Consider the following 21,235-nt stretch of genomic DNA (forward strand, 5'->3'; position numbering starts at 1 on the left):
TTGGCTGATGTCCACTAAGGTGTGGCTGGTCTGTCCTATCCCAGAGCATTCTTTGGGCACCTACCACTGAACTCTGCAACTGACAGACTCATGGTCCATTTCTTCTTGGCCCTAATGACAGGGTCCATTCCCAGCTGGGCCTTTGTCTCATATCCACCTTGCCCCCGGCCTCTGATGCAGTTGGCTTGTCCCTCACAATAGCAACTTCTTGGTCGCATGTGGCTCTTAGACCTTCCCTGCCCTCCCTCAGAGGTGTACAGGGACTGATTGCTGGGTTCTCTCCACCAGCCAGGAGCTGAAGGGAGCTCAGGCTTGTACACCCAGCCCCCTCTGTCTGGCCATTCCCCTTGGCCATCTAAATCCTGGGAGGCCACATCTTGTTTGAATAGTGATCTCCTTCCAGAATCCTTTTCTCTTTTGTAAAGTAGGCTCCATGCCCAGCGTGGAGCCCAGTGTGGGGCTAGAACTCACGACCATGTGATCAAGACCTGAGCTGAGATCAAGGGTCGGACGCTCAACTGACTGAGCCACCCAGATGCCCCTCTTTCCAGAATCCTAACCAAGAAGTTGGAGGGAAACCTCTCCATCTACCAAGCACATTGCCCCTGAGATTTTGACCCGAGGCATGGAAAATCAGGACACACTCCTGAACATGAACTTCGGTTCTGATTTCCCTTCACATTCTCCATCTCCATCTTCGAGGAGTGGGCTTTCCCCTTCCTGTGGCGGCTCACCAGAGTCAGCCAATGGAGACTCTTCATTTGCTAATAGGGGAAGATGGGAGTCCAGAAAAGCCTCTTAGGTCTGGCTCTTAAGACTGTCGTGTAGCTGCAAAATCCTATTTTGGATATCAGAACCTGCATTTTTTTTTTTTTATTCCTGCTTTAACCGTCCTAAGCCTTTCTGGATAAATGGTTGCTGATAAGAGGAAAAAGGAGAAGGTCACAGTTAGCCAATGCAAAGGAGTAAAAGATGCTTACATATCTGAAAAGTAAAACTGACCCTCTTTATGCTTCTCTGTGTCAGGGCGCCTGGGTGGCTCAGTCGTTAAGCATCTGCCTTCGGCTCGGGTCGTGATCCCAGGGTCCTGGGATGGAGCCCCGCATCGGGCTCCCTGCTCTGTGGGGAGCCTGCTTCTCCCTCTGCCTCTGCCTCTGCCTCTCTCTCGGTCTCTCATGAATAAATAAATAAAATCTTTATGCTTCTCCAGGTCTTCTTCTCCATCCCCCTTCTCTGGGCCTGTGGCTCCTTCCTCTGCCACCAACTGCTGGCTCCCCGTAGCGCACATGTAAACCCTCCAAGGAAGGAGTTGAGTGGTTGAACTGATCACCATTGAGTGTGGGTCTCCCCTACTGTGCAGAGCTCTGGAGCTGGGCTAGAGGTCCCTGTGGGACACAACATGGCCACCTCAATGAGGCCGTGTCCCTCCTGAGTTTGGGAAGCAGTGGCTGTCATAGGGGACTCGTTGGCCAAAGATCAAAGAAGATTCCCCTTTCCTTGCCAGGTCTGAAATTAATTAGTAGGTTCTTTTTATAAGGCAATGAGTGACTGAAAGGTAGAGAACATCATGAGACAGTCATCAGTCAGATGGTTTTTTAAACAAAAACCTTTTTATTTTCTCAGTGACATTAAGTTTCATCAAAAAGTTTCCACTCTAGTTTCTAGACCTCCAGCGGATGAAGTTTTTCCAGTGTCTTGGAGGAAATGGCGACTCCTACACACACACACACACACACACACACACACACACACCCCACACACACTCGCACACACACATCCCTAGGGGGGATAGTGGAGGGCGAGCAACATAAAGAGTTAATCTCCAAATCAGCTGTGTGCATGTGGCCTGGTGTCTGCTTCTCTGTGGGCAAGATGATAGCCCACTTTGTCTGTGCCCAAGATGGTTAAGAGTAACATGAATGTCTTCAGCTTTCGGGGCGCCTGAGTGGCTCCCTCGGTTAAGCATCAGACTTCAGCTCAGGTCAGGATCTCAGGGTCTTGGGGTCGAGCCCCACGTCAGGCTCTGTGCTCAGTGGGGAGTCTGCTTCTCCCTCTCCCTCTGCCCCACCCCCTGCTCGTTGTCACGCAAGCGTGCTCTCTCTCTCCCCCAAATGAATTAAATCTTCAAAAAAATAAAAAGGTCTTCAGCTTTCCCTTTCTCACTTGGGACACTGAGAGATGGGTCAGCTTCCTCTGTTCTCTAACGGAGACCCTACTACGGAGCATGCAGACTGTCCTGCTCATCCATGGCCTCCCTGGATTGCAATCTAGATAAATTATCCCTCGGGAAGGGGGAGGCCCAGGCCTGGTGACCACATTACCCCCTCCCCCCAACCTGTAACTGTTTATCGGCCTGTCTTTGTCTTCACTACCAGGTAACAGGGGGCCAAGGTCTTGTTCTGTGAGGTAGGTGGTCCTAGGACCCCTGGCCCCAGGGACCAACACGTGGAAGTCTCCTCAGCAGGCCCCCAGGGAAGCTCGTGGGACTCCGCCCCACAAGTGGCTCTGAATGCCCCCTTCCCGGCAAGTACACCTGACACATTGTTTCCGGAGTTTTCCGTGACAGGAGCAGCATCGGCCGTGCGAGGTCTGACCACACATGTCTGAGCCCTGAAGTGCGCTGGCTTGGGGATGCCTGGATGGCAGATCCCGCCACGGGGAAGAAGCCCAGCGATAAGGGGCTGGACCAGGCGCCCTGCACATGGGATCCCCAATCATCCTAAGCATCAGGTCGGCCATTTTACAGGTGAAGAGCCTGAAGGGTCTCCCCAGCCCAGCCTTTAGCCTCAACTTCCAAACAACCTTCAAAAAAAAAAAGTTGCTTAGCCTCACCCAGCAAGAGACCAGAGGGCCACGGAGGAGGGTGTGAGAGGTCAAGATTGTGGGGAAAATAGAATCAGGCTGAGAAGCGGAAGTCTTGGGTGGAATGCCATCAGCCCTTATTAAGCACTTACTGCATGCCTGGCCTTGCCGCTCTGCAGCCTAGGAATGCAGAGTAAAGCCGTCGAGGAACAGTTAGGCCAGCTCTTTGATTGACTCGCCCTACAGCAGGGCAAATGAGATCACCTTAAGTACTTTTTAAGGAACAAATGGATTTATATAATAACTTTCGTATAGTAGTTCACACAATGCTCCCCACATGTCACTATTTCACGGGGACCTCACAACTATCCTAGGGAGAAGGTATGAATTCTATCCATTTCACAGATGCAGAAACTGAGACTCAGCAAAGCAAAGGGATTTATGAAAGGTCACAAAACTAGGGCTTCAAAGGGCACAGTGCTCTCTGCACCACGGCTCAAGGACTTACGTCCCCCTGGAGCACCTGACAGCTTGTTAGAAATGCAGAGTCTTGCCGCGCCCACCCGCTCCCCCCCCCACCCCCGGCCCCGGACTTCTTGAATCAGACACTCTGGAGGTGGGGCCTAGTGGTCTGTGCTTTACCAAGCCCTCACTCAAGTTTGGGAAGCGCTGACTAAAGCAATGTTTCTCAACTTTTACATCTCTGCAGATCACCTGGGATCTTGCAAAACTGGATTCTGCTTCAGCCCTGAGTGGGGCCTGGGATTCTGCATTTCTGATCAGCCCCCAGAGAATGCCGGTGCTGTCGGCCCACAGATAGTACACTGAAGAGCAGGAATCACCTGGGGAGCTCGGTTCAAATGCAGATTCCCTGGTCCACTCCCGGAGAGCGTGATCCTACATGCCGGAAGTGGGGCCCAGCCACGTGAATTTCCACAGATACCTCCGGTGACTCTGAGACAGGTGGCCTGGGGCTCACCTTCTGAGGATCCCTTCTCTGGAGTTCAGGCTTGCAGACATCCACCCCAGCCTCATTTTCAAAGGTTTGCCTCCTCCACTCCCCATCTCCAGTGGCCTTGAACCACCCATCTGATCCCCTGCCAAACTGTGGGTTAAGGGGTGTGAGTGGGAGGCCATCCGTGAGCCAGTGGGGGCCTCAGTTCCTCAAAATAGGTCAGAAGTCTGGCACAGATGAGGCTCAGTGGCTGCAAATAGAAACCATCTGTTGGGCCTGTGCTTTGAGCTCCCCTGCTCTCCTCCCTCACTGGGCAGAGGAATATAGAACTCAGAACCCCAGTGGTGGGTGGGCGCTTCTCTGAGCAGGGCCTGCCCACCCCAGACCCTCCCGCCGGGCCTGCCTGTTGAGGAAATGAGCGGCCCCGTGTTGCACACTACCCTATCCTCTCACCACACTTCACGCCCCACCCACAGGAGTCTTACAGATGTGCATCACATAACCTTGCTGTGTGACCTTGGACAAATCACTTCCCCTTTCTGGGCCTTCGTCTGTAAAATGAGAGGCTGGGTTTTCATGGACCCCAGGGTGCTTTTCTGCTCTGACAGGCTATGGAAAAAGCCTTTCAATGTCAGCACCCACAGGTAGGAGAAGTCGGGCCCCTAGAGAAGCAGACATTTCCTTCTCCTGGCTTTCTGCCCAGGTCGGATCTTACAAGTTGGCTGCTGATCCTGCGGATTTCCAGGAGGGGATGGGCAAGGTTTGTGATCTGGGAGTGCCAAGGGGGCTTTTGGAGGCTTTGAGGGGAAGTGACGCGGTCCCCCTTCCTTATTCCTCTCTTCATCCCTTCACTCATTCGTGCATTTACTAAACATGTAGCAATATTGTATTCAGCCTAATGGTAAGCCCTGGACAAATGAGGGAGAATGACACCTAGTTCCTGCCCTCCATCCCATCCAGCGTGACTGGGGAGCAGAGATGTAATGTAGAGCCCAGGTGTCAGACCTGAGTTCAGACCCAGCGCCTCCATTTATGTGGCCTTAGAAGCCCAGGTGCATCTGTCCTTGGGGATTATTATTGTATCTTTTCCTAGGGTTATTATCAGGATTACAGGATGTAATGAACATAAAATACTTGGCTCACAGCAAGCACTTAAACATGGGCTATTGTTATGGGCGTGCTGAGCCAGGAAAAGGAGAGCACAGGACAGAGCCTGGGGTCTTCGGGAAAGACTTCCCCACTCGGCAGCCATCTTGAGGGAGGTGGGAAGCTCTCCTGAAAATCTCGGAGCAGTGCAGGCCGGCGGCCTTCTCCTCACGTGTCCAGTCCTGCTCAGCAGAACAGGAAAGACTGCAGGGATTCAGGGCAGAAGCCTGCTCCAGGAATAGACTTCATGTCTGGCTGGACTTGCACTGGGTGATGGGCAGTGGGCAGCATCCTTGGGAGCTGGAGCTGGATCCTCCCATCTGCAGGCTGTTGAGAATGTGCCATCCCAACCATGTTCGTTCCCACTTTGATCTGCTCTGAGAGCATAAGGGAGGCAGGACAGAGCTGGGAAGGATCCCTTTTCACGGCGGAGAAAGGCTTGCACAAGAGGCTCTGGGAATCCATAGGGGCGCTGGCCCGGAACCCAGGCATTCCACGTTTGCTGGGGGTGGAGAAAAAGTCATTGGGGTGACTCTGGATCATGGCCTTCCTTGGTCCCCCTGCATCCTGGCTGGGAACTACTGGGTATGGAGGTTCAGTTTGATTAGTCTCTGCTAGGATGTGACTTTTGGGGGCTAACCGATATTCCACCAGTGCTGTCCAATAGAATTTTTTGCAGGGATGAAAACACTCTGTAATCTGTACTGTTCAATATGGTAGCCCCTAGCCACATATGGCTAGTGAGCACTCAAAATGTGGTTAGTCTAACTAAGGAACTGAATTTTTAATTGGATTTTACTTTAATTAATCAGTCACATGTAGCTAGTAGCTACCACATGGGACAGTGCCGCTTGGCCTACTCCTAGGTACAGGGGCTAGAGCAGATATCCTCAAAAGCTGCCGTCCACAGGTACGCGCCTTTGCAACACGCCCCTCAGATGATTCCCGTGTGCAGTCAAGTTAGGGAATCACCGGACCAGGGATCTGAGAGACACTGTACTGAGGGAAGTGGTCAGCATCCCACAACGTATGGGAGCCTCACACCATCTGTCCATCGGTCTGTCTGCCTTTCAGCCTCTACCTCTTTTTCCGTCATCTGATTTCCACTGCTGTTTAATCCCAGACCAGCTACACATTCAGTGATGCCACAGTCACGGTGGGAGCATTTACACCACGGAAACTGGTAAATACTAACAACCAGGGCGCTCCCTCCCTCAGTGAGCTGGTTGGTAAGCATTTACCAGCACACCCCTGCCCTAGACCCACTGGCAGGTACGTTCTTTGAGTCTTTGCCATGTACTGAGCATAGTTTTAGGCATTGCTGATGCTGCAGTGAGCAGGGGAGACAGAAATGCCTGCCCTCCTGGAGCTGACATTCTAGTGGAGAAGGGCACAACCGGATGTGTCAGATGCGTCGTGTGGTTGATGATGGCACGTGCCTGGGCAAGGTCTCACTGAGAGATCACCTTTGAGAAAAGACCTACAGGAAGTGAGCAAAGCATTGCAAGGAGGAGGAGCAGCATCCTCCTGAGCAGGTCACGTCACAGACAAAAGGAACAGGGTCTCAGACGGGTTCGGGACCTCTTGCCCGGTTGGTGTGGAGCCAGAGTACGAACGTGGGTCACCTGACCACGGCCGTGCTGTGGAGCTGTGAGCTCCGGCCTAAAGGTGGAGCAGGGTCAGTGAGCCAGCCTCCTGCCTCCTGGGTCCCTGCTGACACTGGGTGTGCCGTGGGAAGCAGAGGATTCAGGGGCAGGCCCTACGGAGCTCTCTGGAAGCCCAAACCCAGCAGATCCAGCAGCCAGAGTGCAGGTCAGAGAGAACATGAGCGGTCCAGCATCTCCGTGCTGGTAGTTGCTCAGATGGCCACAGCATCTTCTCAGGAGTACTGAAAGCCAGTGAGAACTTGGTGTCCTGGGCTAGACCACAATATGGCGGAGCTGTGTGGTGAGCCATTTGGCCCAAACACCTCCTGTGGCAGAAGGAGCGATTGGTAGAAGGCCCCCAGCAAGTGAGAGGTTGCGCCAGCTGGAATGCAGGTTTCTGGCATTTTCCTCATACCACAGGTTCTCAAATTGGGCTCCACAGGGGCCCAGGGTTCCACAGTGTGGTCGCAGACCACTGCATGAAGGTGCTCCTAGCTTCCTTCTCGAGTTGAACACAAGCATCTCCAGCTTCGCCTGTGTACACTTTGGAGGTCTGAGTAATGCTCTGTTGAGAGAAAGGGCATCCGCGCTGAAAGGAAAGACCGTAGCCCTCAGTCTCACAGAGAAGGAAACAGAGGCCTGGAGTCGGTCAGTACGACTGCCCGGCCTGGTGCGCTTCTCAGGACCCTGAGCAACAGTCACTTCTGCTCCCTCCAGTCTGGGAACATGTGCCGGGTTCCGCCCGTGTGTCCAGCCCTGGGCTCAGAGACGGAGGAGGGCCAGTGAGCGGCTGTCGCTCAGGGACCCTGATCATTGTGGTCGAATGAGAGGAGAATAGTGATACTAGACCTGCCCCTTGTTATAGGCGTGTGCCATTCGCAAAGCACGTCCCCCTGTGTTCTCCTGTCCCATCCTCACAGAGATTCGGGACAGAGGTGCGGTTGACGCCCACATTGCACCGAGGAGGACTCTGAGCCGGGGGAAGGAAGGTGGCTTGACCCACGTCAGGCGGCTAGTGATCCCCACAAGACGAAAGAGGTCAGCCTTCCTCTGGCAGCTCTTGGACAGAAAGTGGCTCTCCCACGGATCCCGATGGGCTGCCACAGGGCTCCTGGGCTCCCTGGCTGATAGGGCTCCCCTGGGGATGTAGCCACGAGCTTCCCCCCTCATCTGAGTCAGAGACAAGGGAAAAAAAAAAAAAAAACCTGCCCTGGTACATTTTTGTGTTCCAGTTAAAGGACTGAATTTTAGTCATCATCATCTAGAAAATGCACCCGCTGGCCGCAATAAATCATTTTTAGGATCGGAGGAGAGGATACAATTTGCTTCCACGTGGAGTGTACATAGTGATTATCTCAAAGGAGAAAAAAGACAGCCTCCATTTCTTAAGAGGCTATAAGGGCCATTCAGCTGCGAAATGAATGCTTCTTCCTTCCGGGCCCTCCCCGTGTCAGAGGGAGACCAGCATGGCGCTGGGCCCGGGGAAGGGCCTCCAGGGAGCCGGCCCAGCAGCTTCGCACATCTGGAGGCCAGAGCCTCTCCCTCCCTCCTCCTGACCCTCAGCCCAGCCCAGCCCCCTCCTGCTCCGGGCAGATCCTGGCCTCCCCAAGTAAACACTTAACTGAGGTCAGAGCCTCTCCCTTGCAGGACAAGGGGAGAGGTTGGAGCTAGTGTTTGGCAAGCTCCCAGCCTGGGCCTGACACCTTGCAGGGTACTTTGGATTTGGTCACTTCACTGCATCCAGTGAAGTGAGCCAGGTGACATTATTTGCGTTTTATGGGTAGATAAACTAATGCTCAGAGAGGTTAGTCACACAGCCAATAAATTACAGGAGAGTGACCTCTGGATTCTTTCTGACTCCCAAACGCTGCCTACTCGATAGTTTCTTGACACTTTTGTAGCATGCCCTGCGTTATATGGAGCCCGCGTGAAGGGATAAAAGTTGAGGGAGAGGCCAAAGGAAGAGAAGATGTGTATTATCTTGGAAAGAACAGTAGACTAAGAGTCAAAAGGTCTTGGCTGGTCTTGGCTCTGCCACATTCATAGCTTGGGACTTCGGGCTAGTCTCTTAACACCTCTGAGCCTCGAAGTCATCACTTATGCACTATATTTGCAGTGAGGTTATAGTACCTGCCCAGCTCTGCGCACTGGTCAGCTGGGGTGGAGGGAGGTGAACGAGGTGGTGTCTAGACTGGGTCTTGGCTATGACACGGGTGGGCTTCTTGGGGCCATTCTGCAGGCACTGGTCCCCTTGCAGATACTGTGCCGTCCACAGCAAGGAGAGCCATACTGAATTCAGGGGCCTTGGCCTCCCGGCGACAAGGGGCCCAGAGGACATGGGGGCTGCATGACTGCTAGGACAAACACTGCAAGGAAGGGCATGGACCCAGAAGCTCTAGTGGGGGAGGGTAAGGACCAGACCCTCATCCTATGGGCAGGAGTGGGACATCAGCTTGAGAAGGCAACTTGAAACTTCAGGAAGCTGAAGTCACAGCCCTGGGGTGAGGTTCCTGAGGGAGACTCCAGCCTGTCCCATCCGGGGAGCTGGGCAGCTGTGCCTGATCTCGCCTCGCACCCTGCCACCATACTGAGAGTTTATTCAACCGGCGTCACTGTGAGGGTCCTGCTAGACAGGAGTCCAGGACCAGGCCTGGGGTGGGGCGCGCAGAAGGGGTTGGATGATCAGGTAACCCCTAAGCTAGTAACAGGAGAGAGAAAACACACAGCTAAAGCTTAGAATAAGTAGCACTAATCAGCCCTTGGGACACCCTAGGGGGAGATGGCAGTTGCCATGGGAGTGGTTGTCATTCACGGTCACCACCGCCCAGCTGACGTGGCATCAGGCTCCCTGCCCTGGCCAGGGTGACAGAACGAGGACCTTCGCTGGGCACTCTGGCCCCCACTCCCCTTTCTATGACAACACAATGCCTTTCATAGAGGAGCTCTGTGATCTCATCTTGGGGCTGGAAGACGGGCTGGTCCTATCCATTATTCCACGCCACCCTGATCAGAGGTCATCCACCAGAATCTCGAACCCCTCCAGGGATGGGAAGCTCATTACCTCTCAAGGCAGCTTCCTCTCCCACCTCAGGCAGCAGTAACCATTAAGAAAGTCCTCCCTTGTAGGGAGCTAAATGTGTCTCAGTCTGTGCTGATTGCTCCTGAAAGGTTCAGAGAGAGAGAGTGTGTGTCCCGCCCTCACCAGAATTAGCTGGGACAACCCACCAGGATCGAGGCTGTGCTTGGGGGCACGGGATAAAAGGCAAAGGGCCAGGTTCTAGGTCATCTCTTGGCTGCCACTCGGACTTCGCTTTGAGGTCTGGGCACCTGCTGCATCCCGGCCTCGGCATGGCCTCCTCCTCTGGCAGAGGGCGGAGTGCTTTCTGTTCCCTGCCCCCACATGCAGCCAGCTGATCTCAGAGTGAAGTCAGCCCCTGGGGAACTGCAGGTGGAAAGGTCAGCCCCCCGGGGCCTGTGGTCACCCTGCTTGGGTCCACAGTGCGTGTCTGTGCCTGATCCGGCCTCCCAGGCCTTCCAGCCTTCTGTCCACCACCCTCCAGACCCTGGGTGCGCCTAGCCCATCCCCCCCTGCCACCAGTCGGACCAGGTGCGTGTGACTCATTCTCTCTGCCTTCTCCTCCATCCTCGCCCCCCCCAAAGCCGAGCGATGAATAACAGGGTCCTCTTTCACCTGAATTGAATCAAAGCTTTACACCTGACTCCTGAAGTTTACAGGGAATATGGGAATGACTTTGAATCTGTCACAACGCAACATGTGATAGGTCGCTGGGACGTTTTATTACACAGCTGACTCGGTGTCTTCAAAAAGTCAATACCACAAAAAAGAAAAAAAAAGGAAAGAAAGAAAACAACAACAACAAAAGGTGATGGGAATGTTCTAGATTGAAAGGAGGCAAAAGAGAGATCACCACCAAATGAAACCCATGGGACTAACCCATGGCTCCCCGTTCTGGTTGTTCATGATATGGAATAGCTGTAAAAGGCATTTTGGAGCATTTTGTATATGGATTGGGTCTTCGATGGGATTGAGGAATTGTTAAATTTTCTTAGACGTGATAATAGTAATGTAGGAAATTGTCCTCCTTTGTAGGAAATGCATGCAGGTGTAATAGGAGACAAGAGTCATGTGTGCAACCTCCTTTCAAATGATTCCACAAAAGAAAAAAAAGACACGCACATGTGCGCGCGCACACACACACACGCAGAGAGAAAAAGAAACGCAAAATGTTAATGACAATTAACCTAGGTGCTGGGTGGTTATTTTACCATTCCCCCAACTATTTTTATGTATTGAAATCTTTCATAATAAAAGGTTTGAGAAAACCTGATCTGGGCTGCAGAGTCAGAAAGACCAGGTTCAAGTCGCCCCTGTGCTCGCCATCTGAGGTTGGGCTAGGTGTTTCCCACCCTGTACAAGGACAGCCGGAGCTCCCCCACGGGGATTGTGTGCAGCCCCGTGCTCTCTGGGTGCCTGGTGCAGGCGAACGGCCCCCACCCCCATGAAGCCCACCCTGATCCCCCTCTTCCCTGACCTCCCATCCCCATAGCACTTCTGTTCCGCAGTCTGTTTGCCACCAAGTGACTGTCCGACCACCATGAATTTGTCAGGTACGGGCTTTTCCTTCTCCGTATTTGAAAGCAGGACATGTGCCCGTGCTCTCCTGGGCCCCCTCAATGGCCTGGGCCCACGGGAACAGCGGTGGCATCGTTATCTCATTCTGATTCCTCAAACAACCACATAAAATCAGAAATTATGGATCTCATTTTAGAAATGGAGCACCTGATGCTCAGAGAGGCAAAGTGTCTTTTCCAAGGTTAGCAGGAGTCAGAGTTGGGAGTGGAAACCCAGGGTCCAGCACTCTGCCGTGCTCTTGCTGTGGGCCCGTGTGGGGTGAGGCTGCAGGCCCAGTGATGAGGACCACGATCGGCAAGGGGCCCTTCCGCAGGCCCAACTAAGAGATCCAGCCCCAGCCTACCCGCCAGTGGGAAGACACCAGCAGCGAGCTTGCTGAGAACAAAGCCCTTGGAAAAACTCTCTTCCTAGGAAGCAGGCTGGCATCGTTCGAGGGCCTGCTGGGGCCCAACCCCAGGAGGCAGGCTCACTGGAAGAACAGGCCTGCTGAGTGCAGGCCCCAAGCCCCAGGGCTGGGCTCAGGCCCCCCAGGATGCTGGGCTGTGAGGGGCACCAGTGGGTTATGTTCAAGGAGAATACAGGTGCACCCACTGGGAGCCTTGACCACAAATGCTTCTTTGTGTACGTACGCTCTGGGGAATGGGGCAGTGGGGAGATGGGGTGGGGGGAAGAAAAGGCAGAGAAGGGGGACAGTGCAGGAAGGATGGGGGGAGAGAGTAAGGAAAGAGTGGAGGAGAGACGGAGGAGGAAGAGGTGAAGTCAGATGGGAAGATTGATCCAGGTATAGCCAGCACCAGTGGGCTCCACCCAGGGAAACGTGGGTGTTGTAGGGAGAGTTCTGGAGAGCCTGTCAGGTCAGCTGGTCTCACTGTTACCGGAGCTCTGGAACTAGGCATTTCTCAGGAGGCCCGTGTGGACCCCCCCACCCATGGCAGACCCAGGCTAGAAGCCATGAGGACCTGGGTGCAGGCCCCACCCCTGAACCTGCAGGCCTCTGGGGATTCAGAATAAGCAGGGAGTACAGGTCGGGGGACTCACAAAGGCCAGCCCTTCCTCTCCTGCCTCCTACTCTGCTCTGTTAAGTGAGCATCCAGAGGGGTGCCAGGCCTGTGCTATGCATGTCACGGCATCTTGGCATTGACTCCTCGGCACTCGTGGAGGTAGTGGGGATTATTAGCCTCCTTTATGTAAGAGCGGGCGGAGGTAGCTCAGAGAGGTTAAGCGGTTTGCCCACGTCACACAGCTAGGCAGCAGCAAAGAGGGCCCTGCATCTGCGGCCACGTGGCTCCCAGTCTGGTTCTTGTTACCCTTCCCCTCACAGCACCCATGAGACCCTACAGTGAAGCCCGCACTGGGGAGGAGTGTAGCGCTGGGCCATTATCGACAGGCCTGGTTCAGCCCATCCCAGGTGCCAGGCCAGGGGCTGTGCTTGGAGTGGAAAGAGAAACTGTCATCCGGCTCACCAGATGTGGACTAGGAAGTGGCTCCTCGAGCCTTATGTGCTGGGGGAGGCTGAACCACACCAGCTGTCTCCCCCTGGGTGGGGGGGCTCCCTTTGGAGAGGGGCTGGACCTGTCAGGGACTGGGTGCCCAGCAGGTCCCCCCATGGCATCTGGGACTCGTGTGGGCTGCCCAGGAAGAGCGAAGACCAATCTGCAGTCCGGCTCAGAGGCCCTGGGGTCACCACCTACTGTCACGGAGCTGAGATTGTCTTCCCGGGAAGAGAGAGCCGGGAACACAGTGGAGACTAGTCCCTGAGGGAGGGGTGCTGGCTGTCCAGGGGCTCTGAGGAGTCTGGGGCTGTGGAGTCCGAGTTGAGCTGGGCCCTCAAGGCTAAGGGTGGGCTGGGCAGGGAAGAGGCATAAAGGCTTTCCAGGCTGGGAATGCACCAACAAAGAATAGGAGGTAGAATTTCTCTTTCTTTCTCTTTCGTGGGAACTGTGGAATCTAGAATGTTCTACCTGGAAGGAACAGAGCAATTCCTAGCACTCCCATATCAGATTGAATTTTTGCCAGGTCTATGCTATATTTTTCATATTGTATTTTTTGTATTTGATTCGTTATTTTTTAACTTAGCCTTGTTAGCGGTAATATCTATGAAATCATGAATTTGGAGTACAAGTTTTAATATTTCTAATGCAAATTAAAATGAACACCTAACTACTAAAATTAGACACTTCATCTCTGTACCGTGTAAGGGGATCACAAGTGAGCACCTGGGACCCCACCCTGGGCATCGCTGATGTAATCCTGATGCGGAGCTGATGCCCTGAATGTGCGAGGGGCTTGCGTGAGGTCATGCAGCCAGCGGTGCTGACCGGGCTCCCATCCATGTCCAGCAGGACTTTGTCCTGAATAGTCCCGGCAGACCTGGGCAGGGACCAAAGCAGGCAGATTGGAGTGGATGGCGGTGTGGGCCGAGGCGGGGAGGGAGGGAGGAGTGGCGAGCAGGGAAAGCAGGGAGAAGTCCCCTGGCAGGGTGCACAGCGACCCCGGGGCAGTGGAGAAAGTGGGGGTGGGGGACCCCCCCCACACACCGAGAACCTCCTTTTTGGATCTGAACTCCTTCCTTCAATGAAGAGAACTTTGCAGCTGGGCTCCTGGCTTTATTTAAATCAAATGCAAAGTTTTGTTTTCAGATTCCCAGAGTTGGTGTCCTGATTCTGTAGTGGTGCTTCCTTTTGGTTTTCCTTCCCGTGGAAATTTCCTGGAGGGAAATCACCCTTGCCTCGTTCTGTACCGAGATGTGGTAGGAGACAATAGGAGAATTGTCAGGAAGGGGGAGGCGTTGGTCGTGGCAAAGTTGGGCCAGCAGCATATTCATTTACAAAGTGCTGTTGAGCTCTAGCTGTATGCTAGGCCCTGGCTGGGTACTGCGGGTGGCCTGTCGCACCTGGAGGCACGTCTACCCAGAGAACACCTACTCGGGGTCCGTCTGTGAACGTGACCATTTGTAGGGCTTCCCTTTAGGAGGCGCCATCCTGTAGCAAAGCTGGACTCCATCATGGGCTGCCCACTCGGTCCTCCAGTCGCCCTCGTGCACATCTCTGTTCTTGGCTGCATGGCACGGGACACACATGCAGTAGGGGCCAACTGGTTGCTTTGTTGGAACCTGTGTTATCGATGGTGGGTAGAGAGGGGGTTGGGCTCTCAAACTTCAATGTACTTCTGTTTCACTGGGCATTTCCTGCAGGTGGGAGAAAAGCAGAATTAAAATGTTAATTTCTGGCCCCATCCCCCAAATATTGGGTTCAGTAGGTCTGGACCGGGACCCAGGGATCAGCATTTCTCACAAACAACATGCAAGGCTCAGATGATTTTGACACAGGTGATCCTTAGACCACACACTGAGAAACCTTGCTCCAAAGGGTATTCTGACACAGGAAAGAGTCTCAGATTTCCAGTCAGGAGACCTGTGTTCAGGGCTCTACTTATTAGCTGTGTGGCCTTGGACAAGTCACTTAACCTCTCTGTGCCGGAGGAGGAGGATGATGATGATGATGATGATGATATATAGGACTAAGAGATTTCTGAGGGTGCATTTGTGGATTAGAAGCTCTAGAGAGAATCAGAGGAGGGATGATAATGGATGGTTGTTTGTCTCTGCACAGAAAAGGGGACACCCCCCCATCCTCACCGACAGCAGTGTTCTTTGTCTCTGCGGCCTCCCAGCCTCCTCTGTTTGTACCTCCCATACTGAATTGAGCACAGTCTTTGATATGCAGGAGGCTTCCCATACGTGTTGTTGGGGGGGTGGTCTGCTCCGTCACATGTCAGGTCCCCAGCAAGTGAAAGGACCTTCCATGTTTTCCGGAAAGTGCAATGGGAGTGTGCACCAAAGGCGGGAAATGTCTGAGTACCCTCATGCCAGTCTTGACTCTTGTAGGACTTTATTAAGAGAGTTAAATCCTCTAGCACAGGCCCGGGGCAACAGAGGGCCCCGCATTCTTGGAGGCTTCCTCCCCTCTCTCCACTTCCTTCCCCCCCGATGCCCAGCCCAGGCCCCTCCAGAAGCAGTGACCTGCCTGACCCTTGTCTCTCCTGGTCCCTCACAGATGTCCTGGCGTCCACAGTACCGCAGCTCCAAGTTCCGGAACGTCTACGGGAAGGTGGCCAACCGGGAGCACTGCTTCGACGGTATCCCCATCACAAAAAATGTGCACGATAACCACTTCTGTGCTGTCAACACCCGCTTCTTGGCCATTGTCACCGAGAGCGCGGGAGGTGGCTCCTTCCTGGTCATCCCCCTGGAGCAGGTAGGACCCGCACCTCCCTAGCTCCGGCAGCTGTCCAGAGCAGGGGGAAGCTCGCCTTGGTCACTGTTGGGATTGTTGCCTCCATTTCTCTCTGTGCCCCCCCCACCACCCTTTTACTGTCTCATCATGTGTCCAGTGGCTGTGCCCTCCCCAGGGTTTTCCTGAGATTCGCCAGAACAAGCGCAGGCCAGGATCCAGCAGACCTGAGATTTGTTCCCAAAACTTCCCCAAAGATTGCAGTGGGACAAGTCACTTCCCTTCGGATACATGGGGCTCCCATTAACACTCGGGATTGGAACGTCTGATCTCCAGGTGATCTCCAAGACCGGGTCCTGCTCCGCAATTCTGTGTCCTGGGTTGTCCTTTTTGGTACAGAGCTGGAAGGGATGAAGACCCAGCCATAGGCACATGGGGCATCTGCAGAAATGACACACTCATTAAAAAAACATAGCGAGTTCTCCACTGAGAGGCTGGAAATAATTTACCTTCCCTCTCATCCCCACTTCCTAGCTAAAGGTTTTCCCCCTTCTGTCGCTGCCTTTGTGATATAGCAAATTAAATCTGCAAAGCCTAGATCATGAAATTTTGAAGCTCTGCGTTCAGGCAGAGTCCCTGGAGGCCCGTGGGAGGTCACGCGCCTCAGGGAAAGTGCTCGCTGTCAGCCTCACTTGTTTATGGCTGAGCTCTCCCTTCCCGGCCTGACTCATCTCCACTCCCACCCTCCGCCAAACCGCTCAGGGGAGGAGGAGGTACATGCGGAAGGAAGCCTTAGTTCTCGAAATCTACCGTCAGCTGGTGGTGGAGGATGGATTTTTCCAGTCTCTCCTGCCCACAGTGGGAGAACACAGATTTGAGAAAGCCTTAGGCCATAGCCTCCCTCCCACCAAAGGGGGCACAGCCGCAGTGACACCAAGAGGTCTGAGGACAGAGCCCGACGGACAGAGAGGTCTGAGGAGCCATGGCCTTGGTGGCAGGAGGTCTGGGTTCTGGTTGGGTCTGCCACTTGCCAGCCATGTGATCTCAGGCATGTCACTTACCCCCTCTGCACCTTACCTTCCTGTAATAGTAAAACGAGGGTGCTGAATCTTCCGTCTACACGCGTGTTGTTGGCATGGAGTGGGATGATAGACACGGGAGCTCCTCGTGAACCACATAGCATGTTAAAGATGTTTGCGTATTTTCCTGGGAAAATCTATTAGCTCTGCTCATGGCCTTGGCCTCTAAATGCCCAGCATTGATACAGCAGCTCTAACACATTCGGAAGGATTCTGAAATGTAGCTTGTCTCCCCTCTCAAACCAGATGGGCTCAGATACCTATGACCTTGGGGGCCAGCTAAGCTCCAGCCACAGCAGGTCCCCAGCCACGTGTGGGTCGGTCTATACAGGGGCTCAAGCCTATCGCGGGCACCCTGTGATGCTCCACTGTGTGGCTTACAAAGGTCAATAGCCAGTACCTCATGCTGTAACAACAATTAATTCCAGATGTGTTAAAGGTCTAAACACTAAAAGAGAAAGAAGAAAAAAGGAGAGAATAAAAGAAAAAGAGGGGCGCCTGGGTGGCTCAGTTGGTTAAGCCACTGCCTTCGGCTCAGGTCATGATCCTGGAGTCCCGGGATCGAGTCCCACATCGGGCTCCCTGCTCGGCGGGGAGTCTGCTTCTCCCTCTGACCCTCTTCCCTCTCGTGCTCTCTGTCTCTCATTCTCTCTCTCTCAAATAAATAAATAAATAAAATCTTTAAAAAAAAAAAAAAGAAAAAGAAAAGCTACCAAGTATATTATAGGAAAAGAGAGTATTTTTTAAATCATGCAATGAGGAAAGGCTTTCTAAACAAGACAAGAATCCCAGGACCATAGAGGAAATGATTAATAGATGAGAACAAATTTTTTAAAAAGGTAAAATTTCTGTACTACAGTAAGACATGTAAGGAAACTTAAAAGCAAACCCCATAACTGATACAGACAAAAAGATCCATGTCCAAAATAGATAGGGGTTCCAGAAAAATCAATAAGCAAAAGAACCCTGTTAAAAAAAAAAAAGGCAAAGGATATGAATAAGCAGTTCACAAAAGATGAAAATAAGTCTTTTAACCTATTAAAATAGGAAACGATTTAAAAGAGTAATTATCTTTGGCATCGCCAAGTGTGCGAGAGAGCAGGTGCCCAAATACATTCTCGGTGCATTTGATGCATTTACATCAAATTTACAGGTAACTTAGCACTAACTATTAACATGTAAATGCGCACGTCCCCTGGCTTAGCAATTCCACTTCTAGAAATCTATCCAACAGAAATATTCTCCAGTATACCCAAAATGTTTGTAACATTTTTTAGTACTCCATTTTTTTTTTACAATTTACTTTCTACAGAGATAAAGTTTCTCTCTCAAATTGCTTAAAAGTTTTGAAACTCTTCTTCTCAGTTTCTATAATGGTATCAAAGAGTTTTATATTCTCAGTGGCCCTAGTCTAGAATATGATCAGATTTTGTAAACACTTCAGGGACAGCAGGGAAAAAGGTACTCTACAGAGTGTGAGACTCTGCATAGAGATAAACAGTGTATTTGAACACATGCATATATAGCCAATGCACACAGAGCTTTTCAACTTTATTTGTTCATATTTTGTGATACATTGTGTTTAATTTGATTGCTAGGGACCGGTGGTGATGGCTCGCTCTACCAGTTGGTTTCTGTTGTTTTCTCTGAATCCAATAGATTTTCACTTTACATAAGTGCATGATGGTTTGTGCAGCACTTTTATAATGAAAATTGGAAGCAACCTGCAGGTCTATCAATAAGGAAATGTGTGAAAGAATTAGGGACATCCACATAAAGGGATACTAAGCAGTCATCAGAATTGATGATGTAGAACAGTTGTTCCCAAGTGCTCAGCTCAGAATCATTTTGCACTTTTTAAAAGTATTGAGGATGCCAAAGAGCTTTTACTTAGATGGGTTCTATATCAATATTTGGCATAATCAAAATTTTAAAAAAGGAATTTAAAAAATATCTATTTGTTAATTCACTTAAAATAACATCAGGGGCGCCTGGGTGGCTCAGTCAGTTGAGCATCCCACGCCTGACTTTTGCTCAGGTCATGATCTTGGGGTTGTGGGATCTGGCCCCACTTTGGGCTCCGCACTTAGCACGGAGCCTGCTGGAGATTCTCTCCCTCTCCCTGTGCCCCTCCCACTTGACACATGTGTGCAAGCACTCCCTCTGTCTCTCTCAAATAAAGAAAGAAAGAAAATCTTTAAAAAAAATAACTTTAATGAACCCATTTCATGTTCTCCCAAAAAACATTTTTATGAAAAATAACTTTTTTCCAAAACACAAAAAATTAATGAGAAGAAAGGCATTGTTTTACCCTTTTGCAAATCTCTTTAAGTTAGTCTGGCTTAATAGAAGATTTGCATGTTATATATGTATATATTAGAAGACTTGCGTGTTTACTTTTGCATTCAGCCTGTTTTAATACCATGCACGCAGCCTCTGGAAACTCCACCATACGCTCCTAAGAGAATGGCAGTGAAAAGGCAAATAACGTCCTAGTATTATTAGGAATATTGTTTCAACCCAACAGAATCCGTGAAAGTCTTGGGAACCCCCAGGGACCCCCAAACACACTTTGAGAACCACTGATGCAGGGGAATTTTTCATGAGAGAAAATTTTATGACATACTGTTAAGGGAAACAAAAAGGTAAAATATAATTGATCCCATTAGAGAATTTCTGTGTGGGGCGCCTGGGTGGCTCAGTCGGTTAAGTGTCGGACTCTTGGTTTCAGCTCAGGTCATGAGGTCGAGCCCGTGCTGGGCTCCATGCTCAGCTGGGAGTGCGCCTGAGATTCTTTTCCTCTGCCCCTCCCCTGCTCGCATGTGCTCTCTCTCCCCCACGCCCTCTCTCAAATAAATAAATAAATCTTTTAAAAAGAAAATTTCTATCTATCATCCAGAAAAGACTGGGCGAATATACACCTAAGGATAATAATGGTTATCTCCGAGTATTGGGATCATGAAGTTTCTTTCATTTTCTTCTTTTTCCATAGCTATAGCTTCTTAACTTTTTTTAGGTGCACACTTAGTGTTTTGTATTTCAGAAAACAAACAATAAAAGCAGTATGTTGACATAAAGAGGGAGCCCCTGAGGTTTGAGAGGCTATAGAGAGGAGCTCAGTTCAGCCGTCCATTTTGTTCGTCGCAAATGTTTTCTCCCAGAGTTACACACACTTAAGAGCTTGCTGGTGAAAAGACTAACAAGACAATGAGGACGAGGGGTGGCAGTGGGGTGGGCGGGTGAGGCAGCTCTTTCATCCAGGGGATTCACTTAGTTTGGGTGTCTGAGACCATGCGGAGCAAGTTTGCACACCCAAAGAGTAGCTCCTTAGGAATCGGGGCAAAGGCCTGCCGTCCCCTGCTGCACGGGCCACAGCTGTCAGTGTCCTGCCCACAGCGGCCACGTCGAGCCAACAGGCATAGCCCAGCTGGTCTGGGGACAGGGCTTACCAGCCATAAAAGTAATGCCAAATTCAGAACCCGCTTATTATCGGTCAGCAATAGAGATGAGCTGTTCCACGTTGGCCAGTTTTCTAGGAAGAAGGTTCTATTATTTTAGCGCCAGGTTCTTTTCCCTCAGTTTGATAGAAATCTCTCTACAAACAGCTTCCTGTGTTTTTCAGCACAAACACCGAAAAGATTTTGGCCCTTTCTTAGCGGATCCTAATCATTGCTTTGAGCAGCGTTCATTATGAGCTGTGGACTCCTGGGGATGCACTTTTGTCCCTACACCAAATGACTCCAGGCGATTTTCCCCGAGCCAACCGGAAGCCACAGAACATTGTCTGCTGTTGTCGTTCTTTTCTGAATTTTTCCGTCTGCTATCAGGTGTCCTTCCCATTTCCCTTCTTGCTTCTCTGAGAGGTTCGGGCCAAATGAGAATAGCACTACCCGGGACCCCCAGATCCCTGCCCTGAGACTGAGCCTTCGGAGGGAGGCTCCAGCTGTCCCTTTGTTCAGGTTCCCTCGAACCGAAGCCGGCTTTGCCTAAGATGCCAACATTTGTGATGGAAAAGTTTTCTCCGGGCTGGGAGGCACGTCCACAGAGACTCCAAACGACAGCCGTGCGGATGTTTTGCCTTTGCACAGTGCTCGAATCCAACAAAATCTGACACTCGATCCTCCTGGGTGGTGGGTCGAGCCATCCGCATTTCACAGCTGGGGAAACCAAGGCTGGGGAGACGGGCCTCCCGTGGGTCAGCGCGGGAGCCGGACCTGAGGCCAGCTTCCTGCTTTCCAAAGGCGCAGCTCTTTGCAGCGCCCCTGACGCTGGTGAACAGAAACGCTCCGGCTGGCTGGCTGGTCTTGAAGAAGTGCATTTGTCTTCCCCCGGGGCTGTCGTTCGGGCTGCTCTTGGGAAGGCCGGGGCCTGTTGTTTCCCTAGTTAACATTCAGCCGCTAGCTCTCTCCTCTCTGGAGTGGAATGTTAAGCTGCAGATGGGGGAGCAATCAGCACCCTGATTGCCTGGCACAGCTGGAGGGGCCTTATGAATATTCCAGAGACCAGGCACTGTGCCCAGCGGCCTGATTAACCACTTGGGCCTCCCCAGGTGCACCGCCCCTTTCCTGCCGCACTCCACCCGGGCTGCCTGCCCGCCTCCAGATCCGGGCTGCAGGAAGGCCAGAGCTGGGAGCAGCGTCTTGCCCGCCGAAGCTTTAGGCAGCTACCCGGTAGCCCCACTGGCACCTGGTAGACGAAGAATGAGACCTGGCCTGGACATC

At 52.0% G+C, this 21,235-nt stretch overlaps 1 protein-coding gene across 6 annotated transcripts in view; it reads left to right on the top strand.

The window, feature by feature from the left end:
* The window catches only part of CORO2B (coronin 2B), a 131,449-nt gene that overhangs the window by 56,132 nt on the left and 54,082 nt on the right, over positions 1 to 21,235 (top strand). For 3 of the 6 annotated variants that reach the window (XM_073877266.1, XM_073877267.1, XM_073877268.1), the window contains 2 exons: positions 3,512 to 3,845; positions 15,259 to 15,459. In XM_073877266.1, the coding sequence (XP_073733367.1) occupies positions 15,259 to 15,459 (201 nt within the window). In that variant the 5' untranslated portion in view covers positions 3,512 to 3,845. Of the gene's footprint in view, positions 1 to 2,644; positions 2,747 to 3,511; positions 3,846 to 15,258; positions 15,460 to 21,235 lie in introns of those variants that run through there. The other 3 variants (XM_073877270.1, XM_073877265.1, XM_073877269.1) reach the window with 2 other exon arrangements.

This window comes from Callorhinus ursinus, unplaced genomic scaffold, assembly GCF_003265705.2.
Source record: "Callorhinus ursinus isolate GAN/ISIS: 27379988/994484 unplaced genomic scaffold, GSC_fseal_2.0 scaffold25, whole genome shotgun sequence".
NCBI classification, from domain to species: Eukaryota; Metazoa; Chordata; class Mammalia; order Carnivora; family Otariidae; genus Callorhinus; species Callorhinus ursinus.